The 27,421-nt window shown below is 40.5% G+C and overlaps 1 protein-coding gene across 5 annotated transcripts; it reads left to right on the forward strand.

Annotated features, from left to right (window-relative positions):
* ZNF354A (zinc finger protein 354A) lies at positions 1-23,145 on the forward strand. 5 transcript variants are annotated; one of them, XM_040240395.1, is made up of 5 exons: positions 1-180; positions 1,183-1,267; positions 6,142-6,268; positions 7,224-7,319; positions 21,039-23,145. In XM_040240395.1, exons 2-5 carry the CDS (start codon positions 1,235-1,237, stop codon positions 22,601-22,603), a joined length of 1,821 nt encoding a protein of 606 aa, XP_040096329.1. In that variant the 5' UTR covers positions 1-180; positions 1,183-1,234; the 3' UTR covers positions 22,604-23,145. The 5 variants fall into 5 exon arrangements, with proteins under 5 accessions (XP_040096329.1, XP_040096328.1, XP_040096331.1 ...); XM_040240394.1 differs by having other exon boundaries at positions 21-180; positions 353-1,267; XM_040240397.1 differs by lacking the exon at positions 1-180 and adding an exon at positions 286-491.
* The last annotated feature ends 4,276 nt before the right edge of the window (positions 23,146-27,421 follow it).

Consider the following 27,421-nt stretch of genomic DNA (forward strand, 5'->3'; position numbering starts at 1 on the left):
GCCCCGCCCCTCCTGTACCTACTTGGGGTGCCTGGCTTTTGCAGCTGGCGTGAGCAGCCACCCGGCCTGAGGTTGGCCCAGGCAGCACCTCGGGCGAGTCCAACCCCAAGCTACTGTCAGGCTGTGGCAGTTCCGGAGCCTCCCGCCTGCAGCCCACGGAACCCCAGAGGCCTAGGCGAGGTGAGCGGCGGAGGGTCGGCGGGATGCGGGAGGGAAGACCCGGCGTCGGGAGGATGCGGAGTCGGGGCGCGGGACACAGGCCCAGCAGGAGCGGGCTGGGCCTTTGTGGGCGCCAGCAGGCTGTGGGCCGGGCGTCCGGGCTCTGTCCGCCTGACACCACCGCCTCCCACAGACGTGCCCTGAACGCCACAAGTCGGACACCTCCTCCCTTTTGGCCGGACTCAGCCATCCTGCTTCCTCCAGATAGGTTCCCAGCGCGCTACCTGCCCGGCTCCTTCCGGCGTTTGAATTGCTCTGGGCCGGCAGTGAACGTGAGAAAATAATTTCCTTCCCCTACCATCGCCGCTGCTCTCCCTAGTGACAGGCTTGTTTTGCCTAAGTGAATCGCCGGCTTCCTCCAGTGGCAGAATCAGGACTGGAATCCAAGTCTCTGGTTGTCTGTACCTCGTTTCTCAAGACAGCAGCCTCCTCCGCCATAGGAGAACTGATACTTTCCCTTTCCAAAGCAGTTTTCTCTAAAAATCTGAAATTGTTTCCTTACAAGGAGGACGACGAGTTGGGTGGGAAGACTCGAAGTGCAGAAAAGTTGTCATATATGCATGCAGGGAGTTTAGAGCAGATGCCAGCCTCCCTGGCTGTGTGGACTGGGGCAAGTTGCTCCCACTCTGCCCTCAGTTTCCTGATCTGTAAAATGGGGGCTGACAGTGTCAACCGTGCTCAGTAATGCAGGTAGTGCCTGGCACTTCGTGAGGCTCAAGGAATTGCTGCCGCTGCTGCTGATTGAGTCCTAGGACGTTTTTCACTGAGCCAGGGAAAGAGCTGGGCCTGGAACAGGATGACCCAGCCCTTCTGTCTGGTCCTGTCTATCCCTGGCTGCTTCTGACTTCCTTCTCTGAGGGCACTTGGCATCATTCTCAGGGAGTGTAAATGATTCAGAGCTGCTGATTCAGAGGGGTGGAAAAGAGAAGGGGCTTCCTCCTGGCTCGCTTTGTCTTCCCTCAGATCTGGCTTCTGGAGACTTCACCCATTCTCAGGAGACACTGGCCAGAAAGACATGGCTACTGAACAGAGGGAAGCAAGGTCTCAGGTGAGTTCATTGTCATCTCTAGTCTTAGGGACAGGTGGAGTTTTTTACCCTCAAAGTAAAATTCTCTATCCAATATAGTTTTCGCCAGGATTTGGTGAAAGAACTCTTACAGCTGGTCCACCGTGGTGGATGATGGGTTCTGTAGAGAATATTTGCCTTCCCCCTCCCCACCCTACCCTCCCCCATCCATGTCTAGTGTTTCTCTTTTTTTTCCCTAATAGGTGCTCTTTTAGTCATTAACCTCAATTTACTATATGATTACTGGTTTGAGAAGTAAGATACCACATGTCTTATACCACTTGGGGTCAGAACAAACAAACATACACCCTTGGCAGAGTTCCTTTCTGACATACTCCCTTTGCTCACTCATGTCCCCTGCCTACCCTTGGCCACAATGCTTTTCTTTTTCTTTCCACCCCTGAGAATCCTCATACTTTCCAAGGCTTTGCCCAGTCCATAGTTTTTAGTTTTTTCTCCTTCTTAACTTTCTGGATCATGCAGCTTGTTTCCATCACTGTCTTGAAAACTGATCTTGACCTGCCATTTTCATCTTTATGCTGTGAAAATAAGAGTGGGACTCCATCCAGGTGAGCCAATGTGCAAATAAAGGATAACCATGTTGGAGGGGACATAGATGGAGTAGTCTCTTGACTCCAAGAGTAGAGAGAAGACTCCTCAGAAAGCAGTAGTGAGAGTTCCATAGGATATTGGTACTGGAGAGCAGGGTATACAGTGATTACTGAGTGGTTCTTTTGAGCTGTATGGCCAGGTTTGTGCCTGTCTTCTCTGTTGCTGTTAATATGCCTCAGTTTCTTCACCTGTGAAAAGAAAACAACAACCATCCTACCTCCTAGCATAGATGAGAGGATCCTAGGAGTTAGTGCATGGAAAAAGTTTTGATCAGGGCCAGGCACATAATAGATGTTCAGTATGTGATGGTTGGGAGAAGGCAATGGCACCCCACTCCAGTACTCTTGCCTGGAAAATCCCATGGATGGAAGAGCCTGGTAGGCTGCAGTCCATGGGGTCTCGAAGAGTCAGACACAACTGAGCGACTTCACTTTCACTTTTCACTTTCATGCATTGGAGAAGGAAATGGCAACCCACTCCAGTGTTCTTGCCTGGAGAATCCCAGGGACTGCGGAGCCTGGTGGGCTGCCATCTATGGGGTCGCACAGAATCAGACATGACTGAAATGACAGCAGCAGCTGCAGCATGTGATGGTTGTGGTGGCTGAATGATATTAATATAATATATGATACTATTATTGTTGGTAGATAGAAATGACTGTACAGTGTCCTTCCTTTACTCATCCTCATCTAACCATAATAGGTAATGTTGCTAGGGAATATCCCAAGGGCTTTAGCTTATTCTTACTGTTTTAGCAAAGTAAAAGTTATTACCCCCATTTTACACTTGCCACTGAGGCTCAAGAAAGTCAGGTAATCTGAAATCAAACCCAGGTTCTAAGTTCGTGTTGGTTATCGTCCAGTCATTCCTCTTGTACCTCTTTTCAGAACACAGGGCAAGCCCAACCCCCAAGTTACCAGAACTGTCTGCAATGGGATATTGTATATTTTCTGGACCCACGAAATGTGGTGGTTGATCTTCTGCAGCTATGGCTAGGACCTGCCTTTGCACATTTGGGTTGCTTTCTTCTAAGGCTTTCACATTCCATTTCAGCAGAGCCAAACTGCTCTCTTGCCCCAAATCTTCCCTGTCCCTGTGTATGAGTCCTGTATGACATTTCTCCCTAACCTCACCTGCTGCCTGTACATGAGTACTGCGTGGCTGCTGCTGCTAAGTTGCTTCAGTCGTGTCCGACTCTGTGCAACCCCATAGGTGGCAGCCCACCAGGCTCCGCAGTCCCTGGGATTCTCCAGGTAAGAACACTGGAGTGGGTTGCCATTTCCTTCTCCAATGCAGGAAAGTGAAAAGTGAAAGTGAAGTTGCTCAGTCATGTCCAACCCTTCAGGACCCAGTGGACTGCAGCCTACAAGGCTCCTCCGTCCATGGAATTCTCCAGGCAGGAGTACTGGAGTGGGTTGCCATTGCCTTCTTTGTATTGCATATACTTGTGTATAAAACTCAATGACAGGATGTTTAAGACTAGAGAGAGAATATACCCACCAAGTGCTGGGTTAAAAGAAAACTTCAGTTACTGTTTTGTCTCTGCCATGGATAAAGTATGTGCCCTGGATCTTATGTTTCTTATCTCTAAAATGAGGATTAAACTAGGAAATGGTATATAGTCTTGTCCAGCAACACTTTTTTCTTTCATTGCTCAAATTATTCATGCATTTTTCCGGTCTGCCAATTGGATTTTATTTCTTTTGAGCGCAAAGATCATTTCTTGTATCCCTCCCCTGTCCCAATAAATAATCTTATTATATGGCACTTCATGTTAATGTTAAAAAAAATTTCAGAAAATAAAAAATACATATATAAAAAAGAAAGTAAAATAACTCTTACCCCAACATCCCCTGGACAAAATAGTGGTCATTCCTTCAATTTTCTATGCACCTTTATTTATTTATGTACATATGTATGTGTGTATTTTTCTTTTCTTTGCATTGTTCACTTAAGACTTTCTTTTCTCTCCTTGATGTTCTCTGGACTTCTGCATTCAGTTGAGTATATTTTTCCCTTTCTCCTTTGCCTTTCACTTCTCTTCTTTTCTCAGATTTGTAAGGCCTCTTCAGACAACCACTTTGCCTTCTTGCATTTCTTTTTCTTGGGGATGGTTTTGGTCACCACCTCCTATACAATGTTATGAACCTCCGTCCATAGGCACTTCAGGCACTGTCTACCAGATCTAATCTCTTTTAATTTTTCATTGTGATAATATATACATAAGATTAAATTTACCACTTTAACCATTTTTGAGCATATAATTCATTGACATTAAATACATTCACATTGTTGTATTACATCATTACTGTTTATCTTCACTGTATGGATTATCTCATTTATTTCTTAACCCTGTGAGATAGGATATTGAGAGGAAGTTTTGCAGAGTGGTTAAGTATGAAGCCTTGGACGTTCCCTGGATTGGAATTCTATCTCTACCACTGACCAGCTGTGATATTGTGACTTATAATATGAAGTATATATTTGGTCTTTGTCCTTGTTTCTGGTACATAATTTCCAAAACCCTTGTGATTTCCTAAGTGATTAGTAATAAATGATTTTTATCCCTGAAATTACTTCAGAGCAATGAAGGCAAAATGGATGTGCTTTGTTATTCATAACAAGCCCTTTCATTCACACCAGAGTTAATGAGGTGACTTTTGGACCCCACCTAAAGATGGGGACTAATTGCCAGGGAACCTTGATTAAAGGGTTGGAACTTTTAGTCCTGCCCCTCTATGCCCGTTACCCACCTACCACCACCCTAGGAGATGAAAGTTGAATCAGTTACTAATGATCAATTATTTAATCAATCATGCCTATGTAATGAACCTTCATGAAAATCCAAAAGGGTTCAGAGTTCTTCCAGGTTGGTGAACCTGTAAAGAGTCAGAGAGAATGGCAAATCCATAGTGCACCCCTTCCTTGTACATCTCTTTCATCTGCCAGTTCCTGAGTTACATTCTTTCTATCATAAACCAGTAATCTAGTAAGTAAATGTTTTCCTGAGTTCTGTGAGCCACCCTGGCAAATTAATCAAACCTTAGGAGAGGGTTGTGGAAACCTCCAATTTATAGCCAGTCAGTCAGAAACACAGGTAACAACTTGGACTTGTGAATGACACTGAAGGGGGGGCCAGTCACTATCCTCAGTGTCAGAATTGAGTATCATTGTAAGACACACAGCTGGTGTGGCACAATTGCTTGGTGTATGGAAAACCCCCCACATCTAGTGTCAAAAGTGAAATAGTACTGTATTAAGAGTCAAAGAGACTTACAAGAGGAGTGATTTTTTTCCTTCATACCAGCTCGTGACTTGGATAAATTTCTCCTTTGCTTTCTCACGTGTAAAATGGAGACAATTTCATAGGGTTGTTGTGAAGACAAAATAAAGATTTATACTAAAGATTAACATAAAGCTCTAAGAATAGTACTTGGCCTGAAAAAAGCTTTCAATAAATGATACGTGTTTTACTTTCCATTGTTACTGTCTTCAAGTTTCAGGGAACACAAAGATAGTGCCTTAAGTTATGTAAACTAATCCCTCTCAGTGATTATTCCTGTTTCCATTTCTTTGCTGTTACTAGGACATGATAAACATCCTTTTATGTACATTTTTGATCACTGTTCATTATCAAACAAATACAGTAATTGGAGCATTAAAGAATATGCACATTTTAAAGCTTGTAATGTGGGTTATCAAATCGCCATCAGAAAGATTATTCTAATTGACACCCCCACTAATGGCATTAATACCTCCACACATCTTTCGTAGTGGTTAACAGGGCCTGGTTCATACCTCATGCTGCTGCTGCTAAGTCGCTTCAGTTGTGTCTGACTCTGTGCGACCCCTTAGACGGCAGCCCAACAGGCTCCTCCGTCCCTGGGATTCTCCAGGCAAGAACACTGGAGTGGGTTGCCATTTCCTTCTCCAATGCGTGAAAGTGAAGTCACTCAGTCGTACCCGACTCAGTGACCCCATGGACTGCAGCTTACCAGGCTCCTTTGTCCATGGATTTTCCAGGCAAGAGTACTGGAGTGGGGTGCCATTGCCTTCTCTGTACTTCATGCTACTCAATATATATTTGTCATGGGTGAGTTGTTCATTAAATAAATGATCTGGAAGTTTCACAACCCAAAATAGTATAGAAGCATTTCATAGTAGCCCGTCTACTACCCACTGCCACCTTTTTCATCCTGTGTGATGGGTGGTCTTGGCTGAGCTGGGATGGCTTGTCTCTACAGGTGTCAGTGACGTTCGAAGATGTGGCTGTGCTCTTTACACGGGATGAGTGGAGAAAGCTGGCTCCTCCTCAGAGAAACTTGTACCAAGATGTGATGCTGGAGAACTATAGTAATCTTGTCTCCTTGGGTAAGGAAATTTCCCCTGTAGATACAGAATTCAGAAATCTGGATACCTCAGTACCTGATTCCCTGGGTAATTGCCCTAGGTCATTTAAAAACTTTATCTGAGGTGTTTCGTTGTTGTTTTTGTTTTTGTTTTTGTTTTGTTTTTTTGCCTTAGCACTGTACAAACTGGATCTCCATAAATAAATCCAAATAACTTTCCCCCTCATAGGCGTGGAATTGCCCCATGGATGGGACAGTCTACAGAGCTGCACATTAGAAATTCCCTCATTGTAGGCACTCCCCTTGTTTTCCCTCTAAGACTGAGCTATGATGTGTTTGTTAATCTCTTAACAGAGCATCCCTCAACCCTCTTCTTTGACCCAACACTTGCTTTTCTCAATTCTCTTTTACAGAGGTGAGCAAACTTTTTATTTAAAGGGCCAGGGAGTAAGTATTTTAGGTTTTGTGGGCCATATATGGTCTCTGTAACATATTCTTTTTTTTTTTTCAACCATTCTTTGCTCAAGAGCCATACATAAACAGATGGTAGTCTAGATTTGGCATATGAGACCCATAGTTTACTGACCGCTGCCATCTTTCAAAGGGGTCAGATAGTGTTTTCTTATTTTAAACAACCTTCTTGATATATAATCCTTTCCATAGATACCTGTTACACAATGTTAATTTAGTCTGTATATGTAACAATGCATTTAACAGTGTATGCATATTCCCTCTTGTATAGAAAACTGTTTTTCCCTATTAATCAAGGCTGCACATTTATCATGCCTCACTGACATACAACTAAATGTTGCGTTGTTCCTTGCCTTTACCCTAACATACCCCCTCACATCGTGGGGTCACGACTTAAGCACCGCACAGTTGTATCATCCTTTGAGTTTTCTACTCAGATTTCAGATTCTTCTTTGCATCAAGGCAAAATCAAGGCTTTTTGTTTTCTTTTTTTGCTCTATGAGCAGGACTCCTATTTCCCAAACCCAAAGTGATCTCCCTGTTGCAGCAAGGAGAAGATCCCTGGAAGGTAGAGAAAGAAAACCTTGGAAGCTCCTCTCTAGGTGAGTGGGTGGGGATTCTCTACAGGCAGCAGTCTGGTAAATGAGTTGGTGTGTGACTTGAAGAAGATGGTCAGGGAAGTTTTTCTGGCTTCTCAGTGCCCAAGAAGTGGTAGAGAAGGGATGCTAAGGCCCCCATTTGCAAGCTTCCTCTTTTTCTCTACTTCACAGGTGAATCTCTCAGGATCTTTTTTCTTATTCTTTCCTGGTGTTTCAAAGGAGAGCTGCATTTTCAAGTATTCATTCAGCAAGCTTAGAGTATTGAAGGAACTGCAGCAGAATCATTCTGACTGAAACCCAGGGTCATGGGAAAAGAAAGATATGAGGAAGGAAATAGATTAGAAAGCCAGGTGGGGGCCACACTATGAAGCGCCTTGGTTCAGTTCTTAGAGATGGGAGCTGTCCATGGTTGACTGGAAAAAATTCAAGGATTTTAAACCAAAAAATTATATGGTCCTTGATATTCTAGAAAAAATGGCCTCAGTCTGAGACACTATAGGTAACCTTTGGTAAGATCATACCTAAAGATGCTGAGCGCACCTACACTGAGATAACACCACAGTCATAAAGAAAGAGCTCTGGTGGAGGCAGAGCTCCAAGGCATGTAAGGGACTAAAAAGCAAATTATGGAGCATGATTATGACATGTCACCATTTATGTCTAGAGAAACTTACATGTATGTTTGTCTGTATGCATACTAGGTGTCTAAGTCCTGAGAGAAAAGTCAGGGAACACCTAACCTGGTAACTAGTTCCATTTGGATTAGGATTGAGAATGGACATGATGAAAAGCGACTTTATTTACATGTAATATAATTAAAATTTTCACAGAGAATATATTAATTAAGTTCTTGTAATTTGAATTTAATAAGAATGGTCATTTCAGAAACATTGTTGGGCTTAGATTTGAAGTGAGGAAAAACTAGAGGTGGGAACCTTCTGGAGATTATTGCATAATGTAGGCAAGACATTACCTAGAAGGCACATGCAGTGGGTTCAGAAGGAAAAAATAGGGGTCCCTTTTTTAACGGTATAGGACAAGTTTGGTGTGGGATGGGTTTCATTTGAGATGTGAGCAAAATACAGGTACAGGTTACCGGTAAACAGCTGTAGAAGAATTTACAGGTTGGAACTGAACAGGGAGGTCAGGGAGGCGTCAGTGCGAAAGTGGCATTTGCAGCCTTGAACTGAGCAGGTAAAGGAATAGAGGAGCAGACAAGAGTCCCAGGAAACCTCAGTGTTTCTGAGATGGGTTAAGAGGGAAGAATCTGTGATTGAGCCTGAGAAGTCAGCAGCAGATGGACTGCAGGACAGGCTATATCCATCCCTAAAGCCCACACACCTTTAGAACACTTTCTTCCTAAGGTGAGATCGTACAAGGTGAGATCTTATGAGGTGGAAACCACACTTGTCTGTGTTTAAATCTTTTAAACAAATCTTTTGGGAGAAATACGCTAATTTTGTGGGAATTTCTGGAGACCACCACAGAGTAAACAGAGAATTCAGGCAGCAAGGAACCCGTGGAGAGTTAGGAAGGATATCAGTCCCACTGTCAGGCGTGAGCTGAGTCTGACATGAAAGATCAGAGGAAGAAAAGGAAGAATGTTCCCTTTCCCTTCACCTCAGGAGACTCTGATCCATGAGGAGTCCCCTTTCCTGAGTGAAGTATTAGTTGGATTAAACTGAATAGAAAGTATGACCGGAGTCCAAAGCTGTCCAGAGAGACCCCAAGGCCACCTAGCGGAGATGTGGAGTCCTTCTCAGGTGTGGGAAGTTGAAGGAAAACTCTGAGTGGGTGTCTGGAGGAAGTAAAGACGTCAGGGCCAACCAGTGTGTGCATTTCTCTTGATGCAATGAACTTCCTCTCTTTGGTCAAAGGTGGCAGTCAGATGGGGTGTCCTGGGAGTGCTGGCATGTATTGTGTCCCTCCTGCACCCCTGGTGAATCCCCCACCTTCCTGGGCAAAAGTACCCTCGGAACAATTTCCTTCCAAGAGGAACTCACTTCCCTGTGAGATCAGGTTAGGGACCTGGATGTTCTTAGACGCACTTCGATTATTAACTCTAGACCAGAGCCAAAAACCAACCCTTTGAACAACCAGTGACAGAAAAGCTTATGCTTCCAAGGTAGGACTCCTAGGATCTCTAGTTGCCTCCAAATATGTTTTTAAAAATATTATTTTCACTTCAAAACTACTCACAAATAGGAAAAACAAACAAAAAGGGAAAACAAACTGTCATCCCTGGACCCGTATGTTTTATATTGAGAGATAGGAGGGAATGGCTCAAAAGGTACATATCTCATCTGAATCTCTTACTTAAGAAATGAGTCCAAAGTCTATAATCAGTTTTCTGAAATATTATGTATATTATATGTGTGTATATGTGTATAATAGTGGTTCAGCCACTCAGTCGTGTCTGACTCTTTGACTTCATGGTCTGCAGCATGCCAGGCTCCTCTGTCCTCCACTATCTCCCAGAGTTTGTTCAAACTCATGTCCATTGAGTCAGTGATTCCATCCAACCATCTCATCCTCTGCCATTGCCTTCTCCTATGCCTTCAATCTTTCCCAGCATCAGGGTCTTTTCCATTAAGTTGGCTCTTTGCATCAGGTGGCCAAAATATTGGAGCTTCAGTTTCAGTATCGGTCCTTCCAATGAATATTCAGGGTTGATTTCCTTTAGGATTGACTAGTTTGATCTCCTTGCAGTCCAAGGGACTCTCAAGAGTTTTCTCCAACACCACGGTTTGAAAGCATCAGTTCTTTAGCACTCAGCCTTCTTTATGGTCCAACTCTCACATCCATACATGACTACTGGAAAAACTGTAACTTTGACTATATGGGCTCTTTTGGAGAAAGATATCTCCTTTTTAATACACTGTCTAGATTTGTCATAGCTTTCCTTTCAGGGAGCAATCTCATTAGATTGTTTCTATAGCATGAAGTGGTGTATATATATATATATTCTTCAGGAATAATGTGATTAAATCAACTTTGAATATCTCATGAGTTTGGTTTACACCCAATGTAAAAATATTCTTTAATTCAAAAATTTAAAAACCCAATGATGATCTGGGTAAACAATTCCCTCCAATGAGAAAGTGCTTCTCTTTGTCTTTTTCTCTTCCTTTGTTGTATTTATGCAAGAATTCAGGGCAGATTGAACCTGGCCAGATGGTCAGCTGAGCAGTCATTTGTGGGCTGCCTTCAACTTGCTGAGATTTGTTGGGGCTGCATCTGCACAGAGAGTAGGGGTCTTTTTCTAATTTGCAGAGAAGTGCTGTAGAGGATATAGCAGCAATCTAATGAAAGAGCATGCAGTGGTTTTAAACAGTGGATTCCTTACAAGGTGAAAGTGTGTTTAATATGTTTAAGTTAGTCTTGTTCTTGTCCCCTGCCCTCCCCTCCTGCCACCAACATCTTTTTTCTTTGTAGCTGCTAGAATGGTCTATTTAAGATGTAGATCAGGTTATTTTACTCTTATGCCCAAAGCCTCCTGTGGCTTCTGTCACATAGAACACACTATAAAGCCCCCAGCATGGCCCTCAGAGGCCTTTGTGGTCTGGTTCTGGCTACCTTTTCGCCTTCATCTCTTTCTTCTCTGCCCTTTATTGGAGAACTCTCATCACCCTGGTCTCTTTGTAGTTTGTCAGGCAGGCCAAACAGGCTCACACCTCAGGGCCTCTGCACTTGCTTTTTCCTCTCCTGGACCATTTTTCTTCCTGGCAGCCAGGAGCCCATATGATCACTTCCTTGTACTATATAGGTTTCTGCTCAGTTAGCACTTTATCAATTGGTCACAGCTCATCTGAACATGGTCTTTTATCCTCCACATTCTTTTATCCTTCACCATACTTTATTTTCTCTGAGTACTCCTCACTGCAAAATAGTACATATTTATTTATTATCTGCTCTTACTCTGGATTGTAAGTTCCCTTACGCTGGATTGTCTGTTTATTTGTTCCCATCTCCTCGGTACCTAAAGTAGTGCTTGGTTAAAGTCAGCTTCCAGTTAGTGAATGCATGAATGACTTGGTTAGGTAGTGGTGACAGAGCTAGAAAAAAGGGAACCAATTTCAGAGGTATTTGGCAGATAAAAGCAGCAGTACTTAGAGATGGATCAGATATGGAAGATAGAAGAGATGGAGTTGTCAAGGATGCTTTGCTTGGTTTGTGGCCTATTCTGGGATGGACAGTGATATCATTCACTGAGATAGTGGTGCTAGGAGATCAGATTTGGGGGTTAGTATAAATATGGTTTTAGATGAATTAAATTGAATCATCTTTTGGTTGATCCAGTTATTCAAAGTGAAGATGTCAAATAGTCTAGTAGATTTAGAGTTCCATCCCTCATAATATACACTGAGCATTAAATGTGAAGACTCTGTCACTAAAAGCTTGAGTTTAAGTTAACCTGTAGAGTGGATTCAGGGTACAGTGAGAGCAAGAAAGAGGATAGGACTCAATCTAGAGGAAACTGGCATTTCATGGCTAGTTAGAGAGAAATGAACCTGTAGGGATGATAAAGATAAGGTGTACTATAGAAGGAAACTCAGGAGTCTAGTGTCATTGAAGTCAAGGCTCATAAAGGATGGCCTCAGTAAAGGTGGGGAAATTTAAATGAATTTGAGACTTATTTAGATGTTAGAAGAAACAAGTCTTGGTAATCGATTAACTGAGGGAGAAGTATGAAGGATGCCTTTTAAAGTTTTTTATTCAGAACTGGTGCCATTTATAGAAACAACAGGTGCCACTTATAGGTTATACAGGTTGGAAGGAGGGAATAGTCATAAGTTCAGTTTTAGGCATGTTGAATTTGAGCTGTCTTTGAGACATCTAATTGCTGTTTTGAGTAGGATGTTGTATAATCAGGTATGGAGAGTAGAGAAGTCTTGCCTGGAATATGTCTGTAGATGAGCCTGGCTTGTGGAAAGGGTACAGGGTGAAAAGAACTGGGGGCCTAGACTCAGCCCTGTGGAACTCCAAGGATTAAAGGTCAGGTAGAGGAAAAGGAGTGCACAAAGGAGACTGAAAAGCTGCAAAGGAGATTGAGGCTGCTGGACCGTGAGGAGAATGTGGAGGCGAGCTCAGGCCGAGAACTCCGGCAGCTGCCTACTGTAGCTTAGGCAAAGAACTTCTCAGTGAAAAGGAGGAGTCACTATTGGCTGCTGCTGAAATGTGAGTTAGGTGAGGACTGAAGAGCACATCTTGCTTCTTTCACATGGAGGTCGTCGTTGCCTTAAAGAGAGTGGTGGTAAGAACAGAAGCCAAAAATGAGCCCATGAGAGGTGCATGAGGAAATGAACACATGTAGGATGCTATAGAAGGTGAGATGTGATGAGGCAGCAGCAGCAGCTGGCAGAGCTCTTATATGGAAATATAAATACATATTTCTTCTTTTCCTTTTTCCACTGCAATTATATTATACAACATACACTATTCTACCCCTTTCACTTGGTATATATTGAAGCTTTTTGCATGTCAGTTCATAGAGAGCTTTCTCACTCTAAGGAGTAGTCCTATGGTCTTTGGCTGGCTCTCTTCTAGGCAGAAGAGATGATTTTGATTGTATGTGGCTTTGGGTAATGTTAACCCAGTTAATCCAACTATCCATCAAAGAAATCTGGTTGAATAAACTGGGTACATTCTCACCAAGAAATTCTTTGCAACTGTAAAAAGGAATGAAGGGAGATCTCTATAAATTCCATTGTGGGATGATAATATTAATAAGTGAGGAAAAGTACAGATAGCAAAGAAAAGAGGAGATGCCAAAAAAGAAAAAGTGTGTATTTGCTTGTATTAAAATAAAAGAAAAACAAACAAAGATAAAAGCAGATCAGTAAAGAATCCAGCTGCCAGTGTAGGAGACACAAATTCCATCCCTGGGTTGGGAAGATCCCCTGGAGGAAGGCATGGCAGCCCACTCCAGTATTCTTGCCTGGAGAATCCTATGGACAGAGGAGTCTGGTGAGCTACAGTTCATAGGGTTGCAAAGAGTCAGACATGACTGAAGTTACTTGGCACACACACACACGTATCAATAAAAAAGGTTATCTGTAAGGTGAAAGAAGAAAAACAAAAAAGATGAAGAGAATAAGGATAGAATCAAATAAAACTGGAAAAAGTATTCCATAAATATTAAAAGCAAAATGAAACAAATGACCCTAATAGTATATCATGTTGTTGGTTTAGTTACATAGAGAATTATCTCAATTGTCTTTAAATCACAGCAGTTTAAATAAAGATCCTTAGTGGTTTATATCAATGTTATGATTTATAATAAAAAATATATATTTGGTGCATGAGTGCTCAGTGTATCCGAAACCTCATGGACTGCAGCCCACCATACTCCTCTGTCCATGGAATTTTCCAGGCAAGAATACTAGAGTGGGTCACCTTTTCCTACTCCAGGGGATCTCGCCGACCCACCTATAGAATAAGGTGGGGAAGGATATAGGTCTGGAAAGTTGACTTGGGTTCAAAGATTTTAATGCTGCCTTTAGCCTTCACACTACCCCCATACATCTAACCTATGGGTAAGCCTTTAAAATCCCATTTTAGACATTTCTTCCCCAAACTTTTGACCACACCTGTATGCCTTCCCTGCTTGCACTCACTACTGTCTGAGGGTAGTTTGGATGCTGTTCTAAGCTCACATTTGTATCCATTTCTGTGTTGTGTTTTTGTTGTATAAATTATCACATTGCAATATGATTGCCTACTCCTTTTTTGTCTCTAATGCAAAGCAGTGAACTCCTTCAAGAAGTTAACTGTTTCTTTTCATTACCAGATCTGGAATGTTTTGTGGATCATGTACCTAGGGTAGAGCCTAACATATTGTAGGTGCTTTTTAAATATTTGAAGAATGAGTTAAATAAAGTACAATCAATGCTTTTTGAAATAAGAGTTCTATATAGTAAGAAGGTTAAATTTGGTAGGAAGTAATATTGGAAAGGTGAGAAACAGATCAAAGGATTAAATTGAAGATAAATACCAATAGTCACTTGGAGAAGGAAATGGCAACCCACTCCAGTATTCTTGCCTGGAGAATCCCAGGGATGGGGGAGCCTGGTGGGCTGCCATTTATGGGGTCGAACAGAGTCGGACACGACTGAAGTGACTTAGCAGCAGCAGCAGCAATAGTCACTATAGAGTAAGAAGTTCCCGAACTTGGATGTATTAATGATGGTTGTCAGAAACATCTTAGTGATACAATTTAAGGGAATTTGATGACTGACTAGGCATGGAATGCAGGAGACAGAAGGTTCTGAGATGAAACTAAGAATTTATGGCAAAGGAGCTGAAGAGGTTATGATATAATTCAGACCTATTAAGCACAGAAAGAAAAGTTTGAAAGGAATGCACTGGTTTCAGATTTGGACAAACTGAATTTGAAGAAAAATACACAAATGGAAAATCTAGCAGGCACCTGGTAATAACTCTCTAAAGTGTTTTGAGAGTCAGTGTAGTCATTGACATCTGAGGTGTGGGAGTGGATGAAATCATGTGGGAAGAGAAGATTGAAGAGAGATGCACAAGTTCATAAGCACCAAGGGAAGAGAATCTAGACCTAATGGCAGGTTTTAGTTGGGGTGGTAGTCATTGGCAAAATCACCTGGTCTCTAAACTTCTGACCTAAGTTATAGCCTTGTTTATGACATAGTTCAGGCCCAGGCTTGACTCTTGAGAAGAGCAGAAGTTGAACTGTGCTTAAGGAGACACATCTGTAGACTTTTCAGAAACTTTAAACAGACATAAAGAACAGTTGGGATGTCCACAATCCAGGACTCATGTCCCCTTCAGCAGGAAACATGAATTTTGGACTAAGGTATTGGCACTTGAAGTAGAGTGAAATGAGTTTCCCATTATTGGTATGGAACCTTGTAGCTGTAATTACTTCCATGAAAAAATTAAAACTGCCCAAATCTGTTTTTCTATTCTCCTTTAAACAAAACTTTTCAAAAGCGTTTCTATACTTGATGTTTCTCCCAGTGTTTCTTCTGTGCACTCCAGTGGGGCTCTATTCCTGTTCCATGAAAAGTAGTTATTAAATCCCAGATAGTCTCCATCTTGGCATAATCGGGGTTAAGTGTTTGGTTCTTAACATAGTCAACTAGCAATTCCAGTTCTGTTAGTAGGTGATAAGAATGCAGTCACCATATACCTCTACCTTCTTTCTCACCTACTTAACTACAGGAACCTCATAATCTTCCCTGTTCCCTGCTTCTACTTGTGTGTCAACACTGTTCTCTACACAGTAGCCAACTTGAGTGAGGATGTTATGGCCTGTGACTTCCAAGCATACACACAATAAAATTCCAGAGTCCTTACATGACCTGTTAGGCCTTATATGACTTGCCTTTACCTATTGCTTCACTATTATTTACCATTTTCTCTCTTCCTCAATGCACTCTAGTAGCCACACAGTCTCTTTGCTGTGTCTCAGAAGTCACCACACTTTGATATTTGCTGTTTCCTTCGCCTAGGAAGCTCTTGCTTCACACGTCCATATGGTTGTCATTTATTTACTTATTATTTGTCACACCTTCACACACACACACACACACACATACACACAAACACAAAACCAAGGTATAAACTCCTTAAAAGACTGAAATCACATTCTTTACATTCCCTAGAACTTTACCTGGCCCATAGTAGGCACTTAATAAGTATTTGGGAATGGAAAGGATGTCTCCAGCATATGCAAAGGTAACACACACAAAAAAAACACAAAAATGTAGGGCTCTGGAAATTGCATGTAGTTCAGCATACCTGGCGAGAAGCCAGGGGAATGAGATGAGTTCCAGGCTAAACAAAGGTTAGATCATGACAAACTTTGTTCACCATATTAAGTACTCTGTACCTTATAAGTTGAAGATAAGTTGGAGGGTCTTAAGCAAATTTGCAGCATGGTAAAATGTGAATTTTAAAAAGATTACTCTGTTACAATGTGGAGACTGAATTGGCAGAGAGCAAGACTATACAAAAAAATTGTCATGATCCAGATAACCATGATGCTATAATCACTCACCTAGAGCCAGACATCCTGGAATGAGTTCTCAAACGAGCCTTAGGAAGCATCACTACAAACAAAGATAGTGAATGTGATGGAATCCCAGTTGAGCTATTTCAAATCCTAAAAGATGATGCTGTGAAAGTGCTGCACTCAATATGCCAGCAAATGTAGAAAACTCAGCAGTGGCCAACAAATGTGGAAAACTCTACAGTGGCCACAGGACTGGAAAAGGGCAGTTTTCATTCCAATCCCTAAGAACGGCAATGCCAAAGAATGTTCACACTACCACACAATTAGACTCATCTCACACACCAGCAAAATAATGCTCAAAATTCTCCAAGCCAGGCTTCAACAGTATGTGAACCGTGAACTTCCAAATGTTCAAGCTGGATTTTAGAAAAGGCAGAGGAACAAGAGATCAAATTGTCAACATCCACTGGATCATTGAAAAAGCAAGAGAGTTCCATAAAAACATCTACTTCTTCTTTATTTACTACATCAAAGCCTTTGACTGTGTAGATCACAACAAGCTGTGGAAAATTCTTCAAGAGATGGGAATACCAGACCACCTTACCTGCCTCCTGAGAAATCTGTATACAGGTCAAGAAGCAACAGTTAGAACCGGACATGAAACAATGGACTGGTTCCAAATTGGGAAAGGAGTATGTCAAGGCTGTATATTGTCACCCTGCTTATTTAACTTCTATGCAGAGTACATCATGCAAAATGCTGGACTGGCTGAAGCACAATCTGGAGTCAAGATTGCCAGGAGAAATATCAATAACCTCAAATAAACAGATGACACCACCCTTATGGCAGCAAGTGAAGAAGAATGAAAGTGAAAGCAGTGAATGAAAAAGTTGGCTTAAAACTCAGCATTCTAAAAACCAAGGTGATGGCATCCAGTCCCATCACTTCATGGCAAATAGATGGGGAAACAATCAAAACAGTGAGAGACTTCATTTTGGGGGGCTCCAAAATCACTGTAGATGGTGATTGCAGCCATGAAATTAAAAGATGCTTGCTTCTTCGAGGAAAAGCTGTGACTAACCTAGACAGCATATTAAAAAGCAGAGACTTTCGCTGACAAAGGTCTGTCTAGTCAAAGCTATGGTTTTTCCAGTAGTCATGTATGGATGCGAGAATTGGACTATAAAGAAAGCTGAGCACCGAAGAATTGATGCTTTTGAACTGTGGTGTTGGAGAAGACTCTTGAGAATACCTTGGACTGCAAGGAGATCCAACCAGTCTATCCTAAAGAAAATCAACCTTGAATATGCTTTGGAAGGACTAATGTGGAAGCTGAAACTCCAATACTTTGGCCACCTGATGTGAAGAACTGATTCATTAGAAAAGACCCTAATGCTGGGAAAGATTGAAGGCAGAAGGAGAAGGGGATGACAGAGGATGAGACAGGTGGATGGCATCACCAACTCGATGGACATGAGTTTGAGCAAGCTCCAGGAGTTGGTGATGGACAGGGTAGCCTGGCGTGCTGCAGTCCAGAGTCACAAAGAGTTGGACACGACTGAGCAACTGAACTAACTGAAGTCTAGAAGTGGTGTTCGTTGTTGTTGACCAATCATGTCCAACTCTTTTGCGACCCCCATGGACTGTAGCCTGCCAGGATCCTCTGTCCAAGGGATTTCCCAGGCGAGAATACTGAAGTGGGTTGCCATTTCCTTCTCCAGAGGATCTTCCCATCACAGGGATCGAACCCGTATCTCCTGTATTGGCAGGCGGACCCTTTACCACTGAGCCACCAGAATTAGGATACTATGATAGAAACATTAAAGCATGAGAAGCAGAGTACTATTTAGGTACCCGACTCCAGTGCTCAAGAGCTCTAGTAAACTTGTTGGTCATAAAACAGCAATCTTTACATACAGACCTATATCAAGGTATAGGTCTCTAACTAAGGCAGGGTCTCTAACTTTACATTATAAATGACAATCCACAATTTTGAAATCTTTCTGTCTTTTTCCCAGCACATGTAGCCTGCATGTGCTTTCCAACAGGGAAAGTACTCCAGTTTTATGACTGCCTCCCACTCTTCTACCCAAATAATGTTATTGAAAGTTGATATTTAGCAAGATTTAGATGGACAAGGAACTTGGAGGGTATGAACAGAAAATTTAAAAAAAACCTCTTCTTTCCATAACAGTAAATAGAAAAGATGAGAGAGATTTTGAAACAGCAGAAAGATTTTGTGATTGGCTAAGTGAAAAGAAGCTATTATTACACTAAATACACACTGTGGGCTTTTCCAGAAGATGTGGTCCCTAATTGAATGAATGATTTATTGATACTTAGTTGTTGTTGTTGTTTTTTAATGAGTGTTATTCTCACTTGCCCTGCATGGCAAATAACCAGTGCCTTGGAAAAGAGGAAAAGAAATAGTAAAGATGGGTACATATAAAATTGGTCAAAGATAATGTGTAGAGTGAAGGGAAAAAATCCCAAACTCTAGAGAAAGCAATTTTTAAAGGGGGAATAGAAGAAGTTACCCATGAAGGAAACTGAGAAGTTGACTCTGGTAGAAGAAAAGAGAAAAGCAGAATATATTATGTTCACCAAGCAGAGACAATCTGTACACAGATTGTGAATGTCAAGCAGAAATGTCAAAATAAAGTAAGATGCAGAGGAACCCTTGAAATGGTTACTCTAACCCAGGAGAAAATAAATAACTATATGTATACCTGTTCCCCTGGCAAAATTTAATATTCAATTAATTGCATCCTTACCCAATTAAAATTTATTTAACTTAATTCTGTTCTTTACCATGTTATCATGTTAGCCCTTTTTACCTTTTTTATATTTGATCTTTGATTCTTGTATGTTGCTTGCATAACCTCTCTTGCTTGATTCATTAGCAAGGTTACTTTTCTATCTTGCAACCTTTAGTTTCATGCCTACCTGTTGTTACCTCAGTTCAGTTCAGTTCAGTCGCTCAGTCGTGTCTGACTCTTTGTGACCCCATGAATCGCAGCACGCCAGGCCTCCCTGTCCATCACCAACCCCTGGAGTTCACTCAGACTCACGTCCATCGAGTCAGTAATGCCATCCAGCCATCTCATCCTCGGTCGTCCCCTTCTCCTCCTGCCCCCAATCCCTCCCAGCATCAGTCTTTTCCAGTGAATCAACTCTTCGCATGAGGTGTCCAAAGTATTGGAGTTTCAGCTTCAGCATCATTCTCCGAAGAAATCCCAGAGCTGATCTCCTTAGATTGATCTAATTCCTTCCTGTTTAAAGTGGCTCTGAAACCCTCTCATTACTTCTATAATGTACTATCCTGGAGGCAACTGCTACAAGTGTTTGAATTGTGTGTATGTGTGTGAAATTAATATATGTTATTGAAAGTATTTGACATTGTTCAAAAATTTATATATAAATTGTTGAGGAAGATTAATAAAACATTTTGTATATAATTCAGATGCCATTAGGAGGATCTGTAGGTTAAAAGGGCATGCTAATCTGCTTGCAAAGAATACTTAGGATAGAAAAGGAAAGTGAAATATATTTAAATATAGGTAGATAGATAAGTATAATTACACGTATAGAATATGTATATATATATATTTTAGTACTGTGGTGAGTGCCTATAATAAGAGGAATGGACCGTGTAAACGCACAGTACCCCTGTGTTTACTATTTACGATAGCTCGGACATGGAAGCAACCTAGATGTCCTTCGACAGATGAATGGATAAAGAAGTTGTGGCACATATACATAATGAAATACTGCTCAGCCATAAAAGGAATGCCTTTGAGTCTGTTCTTATGAGGTGGATGAACCTAGAGCCTATAATACAGAATGAAGTAAATCTGAAAGGAAAAACAAATTTCATATATTAATGCATATATATGGAATCTAGAAAAATGGTTCTAATGAACCTATTTTCAAGGCAAGAAGAGAGATGCAGACATATAGAACAGACTTTGGATACAGCAGGGGAAGGAGAAGGTGGGACAAATTGAGAGAGTAGCATTAACGTATGTAGATTACCATGTGTAAAATAGCCAGTGGGAAGTTGCTATAGGCACAGGGAACTCAACCTGGTGCTCTGACAACCTAGAGGAGTGGGATGGGGTGGGGGTTGGGGAAAGGGTTCAAGAGGGAGGGGATATGTGGATACTTATGGCTGATTCATGTTGTTGTATGGCAGAAGCCAACACTATTGTAAAGCAGTTATCCTCCAATTTAAAAAAGTACTATTATTTTCTACAAAACAATTAAAAACACTCAGTTAACTTTTGAATGGATTCTGACTGATACAAAGGAATTTGGCATGAGGGAAAAGGGATGAAGACTTTCAAGATTATGAATGATAGTACAAATAAGATAAATCTCATGAAGATAATTTAAAATTCTGTCATGGGCTTTGGACTCTGATCCCAGACTGCCTTTTCCAATTTATGGCTCCCCTTTTAATCCTTCTCCATTTTTCCATTAACTGATTCTCCTGGTTACTCTTACACTCACCCTCTTTAAATGGGTTTGTTTAGTATTTTCTCCACCCTCTTGTTCTCAGCTTGTGTTGGCTTATTTCTCTGTACTGCTTAATTAAATCTCCTAAGTTTTTCTTATTATCTTTTGGCCGGATATTGAGACCTTATTTGAATACCATCAATATTCAGTGTATACATTTAGTAGCCAAATGATGTATCACATGAAACATTTTCAGTTTTTTCTTTCCTCTCCAGGATGGAAGAACAGTTATAAAACCACAAAGTCAACTCAAACACAAGGTCATTCATTTCAGGAACTGATAATGAAAAGATCCAAAAGGAGTGGACCGTGGGACTTCAAATCAGAAAAACCCTGCAGATATGAAGGCAGATTAGAGAAAAAGCAGGAGAAAAAAGAAAGTGTACAGATAGTTTCAGTCACTCACAAGAAAATCCTCACTATAGAGAGAAAACATAAAAATACTCAGTTTGGGCAAAACTTGAGCCCAAAGTCAGTCTTTTTTAGGCAACAGGTGATCCCAAGAGAAAAAGCCCCACCAAAATGTGAAATACAAGGAAACAACTTCAAACAAAATTTCAGTTTATTTAATCAACAAAAAACCAACACAGCTGGGAAACGTTATAAATGTAGTATGTGTGAGAAAACTTTCATAAATACTTCATCCCTTCGTAAACATGAAAAAAACCACAGTGGAGAGAAATTATTTAAATGTAAAGACTGTTCAAAAGCCTTTAATCAAAGTTCAGCACTTATTCAACATCAAATAACTCATACTGGAGAAAAACCCTATATATGTAAAGAATGTGGGAAAGCCTTCACTCTCAGTACATCCCTTTATAAACACTTAAGAACACATACTGTGGAGAAATCCTATAGGTGTAAAGAATGTGGTAAATCCTTCAGCAGAAGATCAGGCCTTTTTATACATCAAAAAATCCATGCTGGAGAAAACCCCTATAAATATAATCCAGGTAGGAAAGCATCTAGTTGCAGTACATCCCTTCCTGGATGTCAGAGAATTCATTCCAGAAAAAAGTCCTACTTATGTAATGAATGTGGTAATACCTTTAAGTCTAGTTCATCCCTTCGTTATCATCAGAGAATTCATACAGGAGAGAAACCTTTTAAATGTAGTGAGTGTGGGAGAGCCTTCAGTCAGAGTGCATCTCTTATTCAACATGAAAGAATTCATACTGGAGAAAAGCCTTACAGATGTAATGAATGTGGAAAAGGCTTCACTTCTATTTCACGACTTAATAGACACCGAATAATTCATACTGGTGAGAAGTTTTATAATTGTAATGAATGTGGTAAAGCCTTAAGTTCCCACTCAACACTTATTATTCATGAAAGAATTCATACTGGAGAGAAACCATGTAAATGTAAAGTGTGTGGGAAAGCCTTCAGACAAAGTTCAGCGCTCATTCAACATCAGAGAATGCACACTGGAGAAAGACCCTATAAATGCAATGAGTGTGGAAAAACATTCAGATGTAACTCATCCCTTAGTAATCATCAGAGAATTCACACTGGAGAGAAACCATATCGATGTGAAGAATGTGGGATATCTTTTGGCCAAAGTTCAGCTCTTATTCAACATCGGCGGATTCATACAGGAGAGAAACCCTTCAAATGTAATACATGTGGGAAAACTTTTAGACAAAGCTCATCACGTATTGCCCATCAGAGAATTCATACTGGAGAGAAACCCTATGAATGTAATACATGCGGGAAACTGTTCAATCACAGGTCATCTCTTACTAATCATTATAAAATTCATATTGAAGAGAACCCCTAGGAAGTAGATTTGCATGTTTCTGAAACCAAAGCTCACCACAATACATGAGGGTGATATAATAAATGTAATGGATACGAAAAGCCTTTCTATAGTTTAGTCCTCATCAGATAATAAGTCCTAAGAACAAACCTATGAAATGCATAATGAGGAAGCCTGTCAGACAGTTTGTAATAACCTAAAATGAAGAATCCCTGACTGGAGACATTGACTTTGGGCATTTGTAAAATAATTGTTTTCTTTCTACAGCAGTGTAGTCTACCTGTCATATGTAATTGTTATAAGCATCTGGGTGATGAGGGGAGGTGTGCACTCGATTTCCCATGGAAATAAATTAAATGTTAATGCTTTTTTAAATAACTGACATTGTAATAGCATATAACATGTGGTCAAAGAAATTATACATTTTTAGAAAAAAGGACCAAATAAAAGATAAACTGTAAACTACCTCTCAATTTCTGGGGTTTGTCCTTTTCCTGACTTGCTGTCAAACTTTGTGCATGGATTTCATTTAAAAATAGAAATAAATGTCTGTTCTCTTCTTCCTTTGTTCTTCTAGTAATTGCTATAAACTGCAAGTTTTCTACCCAGAATTTTTTCTTTTTTTGCTCTGAATTAATTTATTGTGAAATAATACTTTAGCACTTGCTAAATACTGTGAGCTGTCATCTTAGGGATATTAAATGGAAAAATAAGCAGTTTTCAAAGCTATTTAAAGTATTTAATACAGTATTGAAAGTTATTAAATGTTTAATATATATGTATTTAATACTATAGATTCTAATTTCACACCAGAAGGGGCTGTCAAGAGTAGTTTAATGAATCTAGCATATGTGCCAAAATGTTGAAAGGTACATTGATCATGTCATAAAATAGAGGATGTTTTTCCTTCTTGGTGTTCTTCAGTGTCAAAACAATTTCAGGAAAACAAAAGAAATAATTATAAACAACTCAGTGGTTTGTTCTTCTCCTAGCCTTGGGGCAGGTACTGTATTGCACACTGGACACTTTAAGAAAAAAGTCACAGGCCTTTAAGAAGTTATGAATGAAGTAAAGGGAATAGAGTTGAAGGACTGTCAGATGAGTAAAGCAAATTATGTCAGTGTATACAAGTGTGGTGGTTTTAACAGGCAAATAGATTGTGAAAATATTTTGCAGTACAAGAACATTGTAGCAATTTAGACATGAAGAAAGATTGAACCTAACTAAGGAAGCTTGCTCACAGTAAAGTGTGGAAAATTCTGAAAAAGATGGGAATACCAGACCACCTGACCTGCCTCTTGAGAAACCTATATGCAGGTCAGGAAGCAACAGTTGGAACTGGACATGGAAAAACAGACTGGTTCCAAATAGGAAAAGGAGTACGTCAAGGCTGTATATTGTCACCCTGCTTAATAATTTCTCTGCAGAGTATATCATGAGAAACGCTGGGCTGGAAGAAGCACAAGCTGGAATCAAGATTGCTGGGAGAAATATCAATAACCTCAGATATGTAGATGACACCACCCTTATGGCAGAAAGTGAAGAGGAACTCAAAAGCCTCTTGATGAAAGTGAAAGAGGAGAGTGAAAAAGTTGGCTTAAAGCTCAACATTCAGAAAACGAAGATCATGGCATCTGGTCCCATCACTTCATGGCAAATAGATGCGGAAACAGTGGAAACAGTCCGACTTTATTTTCTGGGACTCCAAAGTCACTGCAGATGGTGATTGCAGCCATGAAATTAAAAGACACTTACTCCTTGGAAGGAAAGTTATGACCAACCTAGACAACATATTATAAAGCAGAGACATTACTTTGCCAACAAAAGTCCATCTAGTCAAGGCTATGGTTTTTCCAGTGGTCATGTAAGGGTCTGAGAGTTGGACTGTGAAGAAAGCTGAGCGCTGAAGAATTGATGCCTTTGAGCTGTGGTGTTGAGAAGACTCTTGAGAGTCCCTTGGACTGCAAGGAGATCCAACCAGTCCATTCTGAAGGAGATCAACCCTGGGATTTCTTTGGAAGGAATGATGCTAAAGCTGAAACTCCAGTACTCTGGCCACCTCATGCAGAGTTGACTCATTGGAAAAGACTCTGATGCTGGGAGGGATTGGGGGCAGGAGGAGAAGGGGACGACCGAGGATGAGATGGCTGGATGGCATCACCAACTCGATGGACGTGAGTTTGAGTGAATTCTGGGAGTTGGTGATGGACAGGGAGGCCTGGCGTGCCGTGATTCATGGGGTCGCAAAGCGTCTGACACAACTGAGCGACTGAACTGAACTGAAGGAAGCCTGATTACATCAGAGAAAGTTTTCCAGAAGCAATGATCCCTGAGTCAGGTTTTGAAAGAATAATAAGAACTATCCAGAGGCTGAGATAAGCCTTCCAAATAAGAGGAAAGGTAGAGGTGGGTAATACTGTGACATCTCTGTGGAAATTCAAGAATAAAACTAATGATCAAGAGAATGGCAGATGTTTAAGTTTGAGTAGAAGGCAAGAGACAAGATAACAAAAGCCCTGTTTGCCATGCAAGGAAGTTTAGATTTTACCCTAAAATTGATAGATAAAGATGTTAAGCAAGGGACATTGTTTTGGCAACAGTGTGTAGAGAATGTGTCTAGAATTTATTCAAGCTGTGTAGACTGACGCCTAGAAATCTGAGCTATGATAATTCAAGTGATAGATGAATAAGATTCCAAACTAAAACAGGAACAGGACATTTGGAGAATAGGATGTAATATACTAGAACAAATAAAATGGTGTTCAGAAGCAAATAAATGAGGTTGGTGGGTGAGAAGAAAGCTAAGATGGCAAATAAGTTTGACAGGTATCCTGTATATGGTGAATATGTCTTGTATGGACTGATTTTGAACTGCATCTTGTGTTGGTCTTTTTTACATCTCCCTTAATGTAATTAGTTGTATTTTTTTTCCCCGATAATGATAATTGAACAGTTAGAGCTGTATTTCTGTTTCAGTAATTGGCACTTAAATTACTTAAATAGCAATGCTAGCTGAAAATTGGACCTCCACAGAGATCTGAACAATTCTTTATAGTCTCTCCTACATTTTTGGCTGAGAAAAGACCAAAGTTGGAGGGGTGGGGGGTGGGGGTGGGATATGTGCTAAACTTAGTCACATCTGGCTCTTTGCGACCCCATGGATTGTAGTCCACCAGGCTCCTCTGTCCATGGGGATTCTCCAGACAAGAATACTGGAGTGGATTGCCATGCCCTCCTTAGGGGTCTTCCCAGCCCAGGGATCAAACCCAGGTCTCCCACATTGCAGGCAGATTCTTTACTGTCTGAGCCACCAGGGAAGCCCGGCGGGTAGGGTGGGAGAAGGTAACTGAGAATTGAAAGTCTTTTTCCATGGTAGAGAAAAGACATTTTGGTCATAGTCTCAAGTTGTAAGCAAGTAATCACCGTTAGTTAGAGATTACTTTGGATCAGTACACATCCTCTAAAAATCAGCAGCAGTGGCCCCTGCATCTGACAGTTAGCAAGCTAATGAGACTCCAGCTTCTGAAAGTCAACCAGTTGTTTACTATCCCATGCCTGTAAACAAGTCAATCAGCAAATGCTTCAGTTCAGTAACTATATTTCTGAAAGTATACCAGTCAATAACAGCTTTATTCTAGTGATTACACTAACATAGTTGAAAGACTGTCATTCCATAAACACTCCTGCTTCTGAAAATCCACCAATCCTTGGACCAAGCTTCCCAAAACCTTATATAAGATCAGCTATGGCTTTCATTGGAGAGGTTGTTCCTTGCAGATACAGCTCTCCTTTGCAGCCATACATGAAGTTCATTTTTTCTGCAGCACATACCAAAGTTCAGTTTATTGATAGGTTGAAACCACTTCAACAGTTTAACCCCAATTTACTGTTATAAATTTAGCTTCATGAGTGACAAATACATTAATGATGCTATGAGACTATCAAATGTTTTCAATTTCTGTGCTGTTTGCTAAGATCTATTTTTTATTTGTGTATTTGAATCTTGAATGCAAATGTAGATTTGTGATTAACTTTCAGAGCACTGGTTATCTATTAAATGAGGGGAAAATCCTTTTGAAACTTTTTTTGTAGTATGAAACTGTTCATTCAATACAAAAAATGACAGAAAGTCAGTTATAAACAAGTATCTACTAACAGCTAAACCTAAGAGATATGTGGTTCTTCAGCTATTAAAAAATTTTTTAATTAAATTCAGATGAAAATAATCAGCAGAAGTTGTAAGATTGTCCACATTGTGTATCATCATGATCAACCTTTTCAGCACAGATAACTGGTCAAACATACCAGGAGTGTTTTCTGATTCTAAAATTGAAAGCAAATTTTCGGTGCCAGGATAAAATACTACAGTAATAAAAAAATGTAATAGCTCTGTTTACTATTACAGAGATTATTAAAGATCTAAAATACCTCATCTTTTTAAAACATAGCCCAAGGTGCAGGTAATCACAATATCAGAAAAAAAAATTCCTTTCCTTGTATGTTTTTCTCATGATAAAAGGCTTGCTTAGAAGGCTGCTGCTCACTTAATGAGTTAATGAGAAGTGTACTGCTTTTCATAGAGATAATACAAAATGCAAGTTTTGGTGTATATGCAGGAGTGCAAACAATTTAAAGTTGAATCAAAGTGTAGTGGATTCTACGCAAGGTGTTGGCTATCCTGCGCACAATTCTGCACTTTTGCATAATTCTGCACAGACAACATCTGACATTCTACTGACCCCAGAATAATTATTGTGAAATTGTCACATTACTTGAGCATTTTAAGGAGTTAAAGAATTTTTGTGATTTTGTTTGCATTTTATAATCTTCAATTTTCTA

The sequence above is a fragment of the Oryx dammah genome, unplaced genomic scaffold, assembly GCF_014754425.2.
Source record: "Oryx dammah isolate SB20612 unplaced genomic scaffold, SCBI_Odam_1.1 HiC_scaffold_5, whole genome shotgun sequence".
Classification (NCBI taxonomy): domain Eukaryota; kingdom Metazoa; phylum Chordata; class Mammalia; order Artiodactyla; family Bovidae; genus Oryx; species Oryx dammah.

What these genes read in the sequence shown, in the direction of transcription:
- ZNF354A (XM_040240395.1), top strand. Translation starts at nt 1,235, where the DNA reads ATGGCTACTGAACAGAGGGAAGCAAGGTCTCAG. An exon ending in AGAGGGAAGCAAGGTCTCAG is followed by an intron (nt 1,268 to 6,141) that starts GTGAGTTCATTG and finishes TTGTCTCTACAG; the next exon opens with GTGTCAGTGACGTTCGAAGA. An exon ending in TAGTAATCTTGTCTCCTTGG is followed by an intron (nt 6,269 to 7,223) that starts GTAAGGAAATTT and finishes CTCTATGAGCAG; the next exon opens with GACTCCTATTTCCCAAACCC.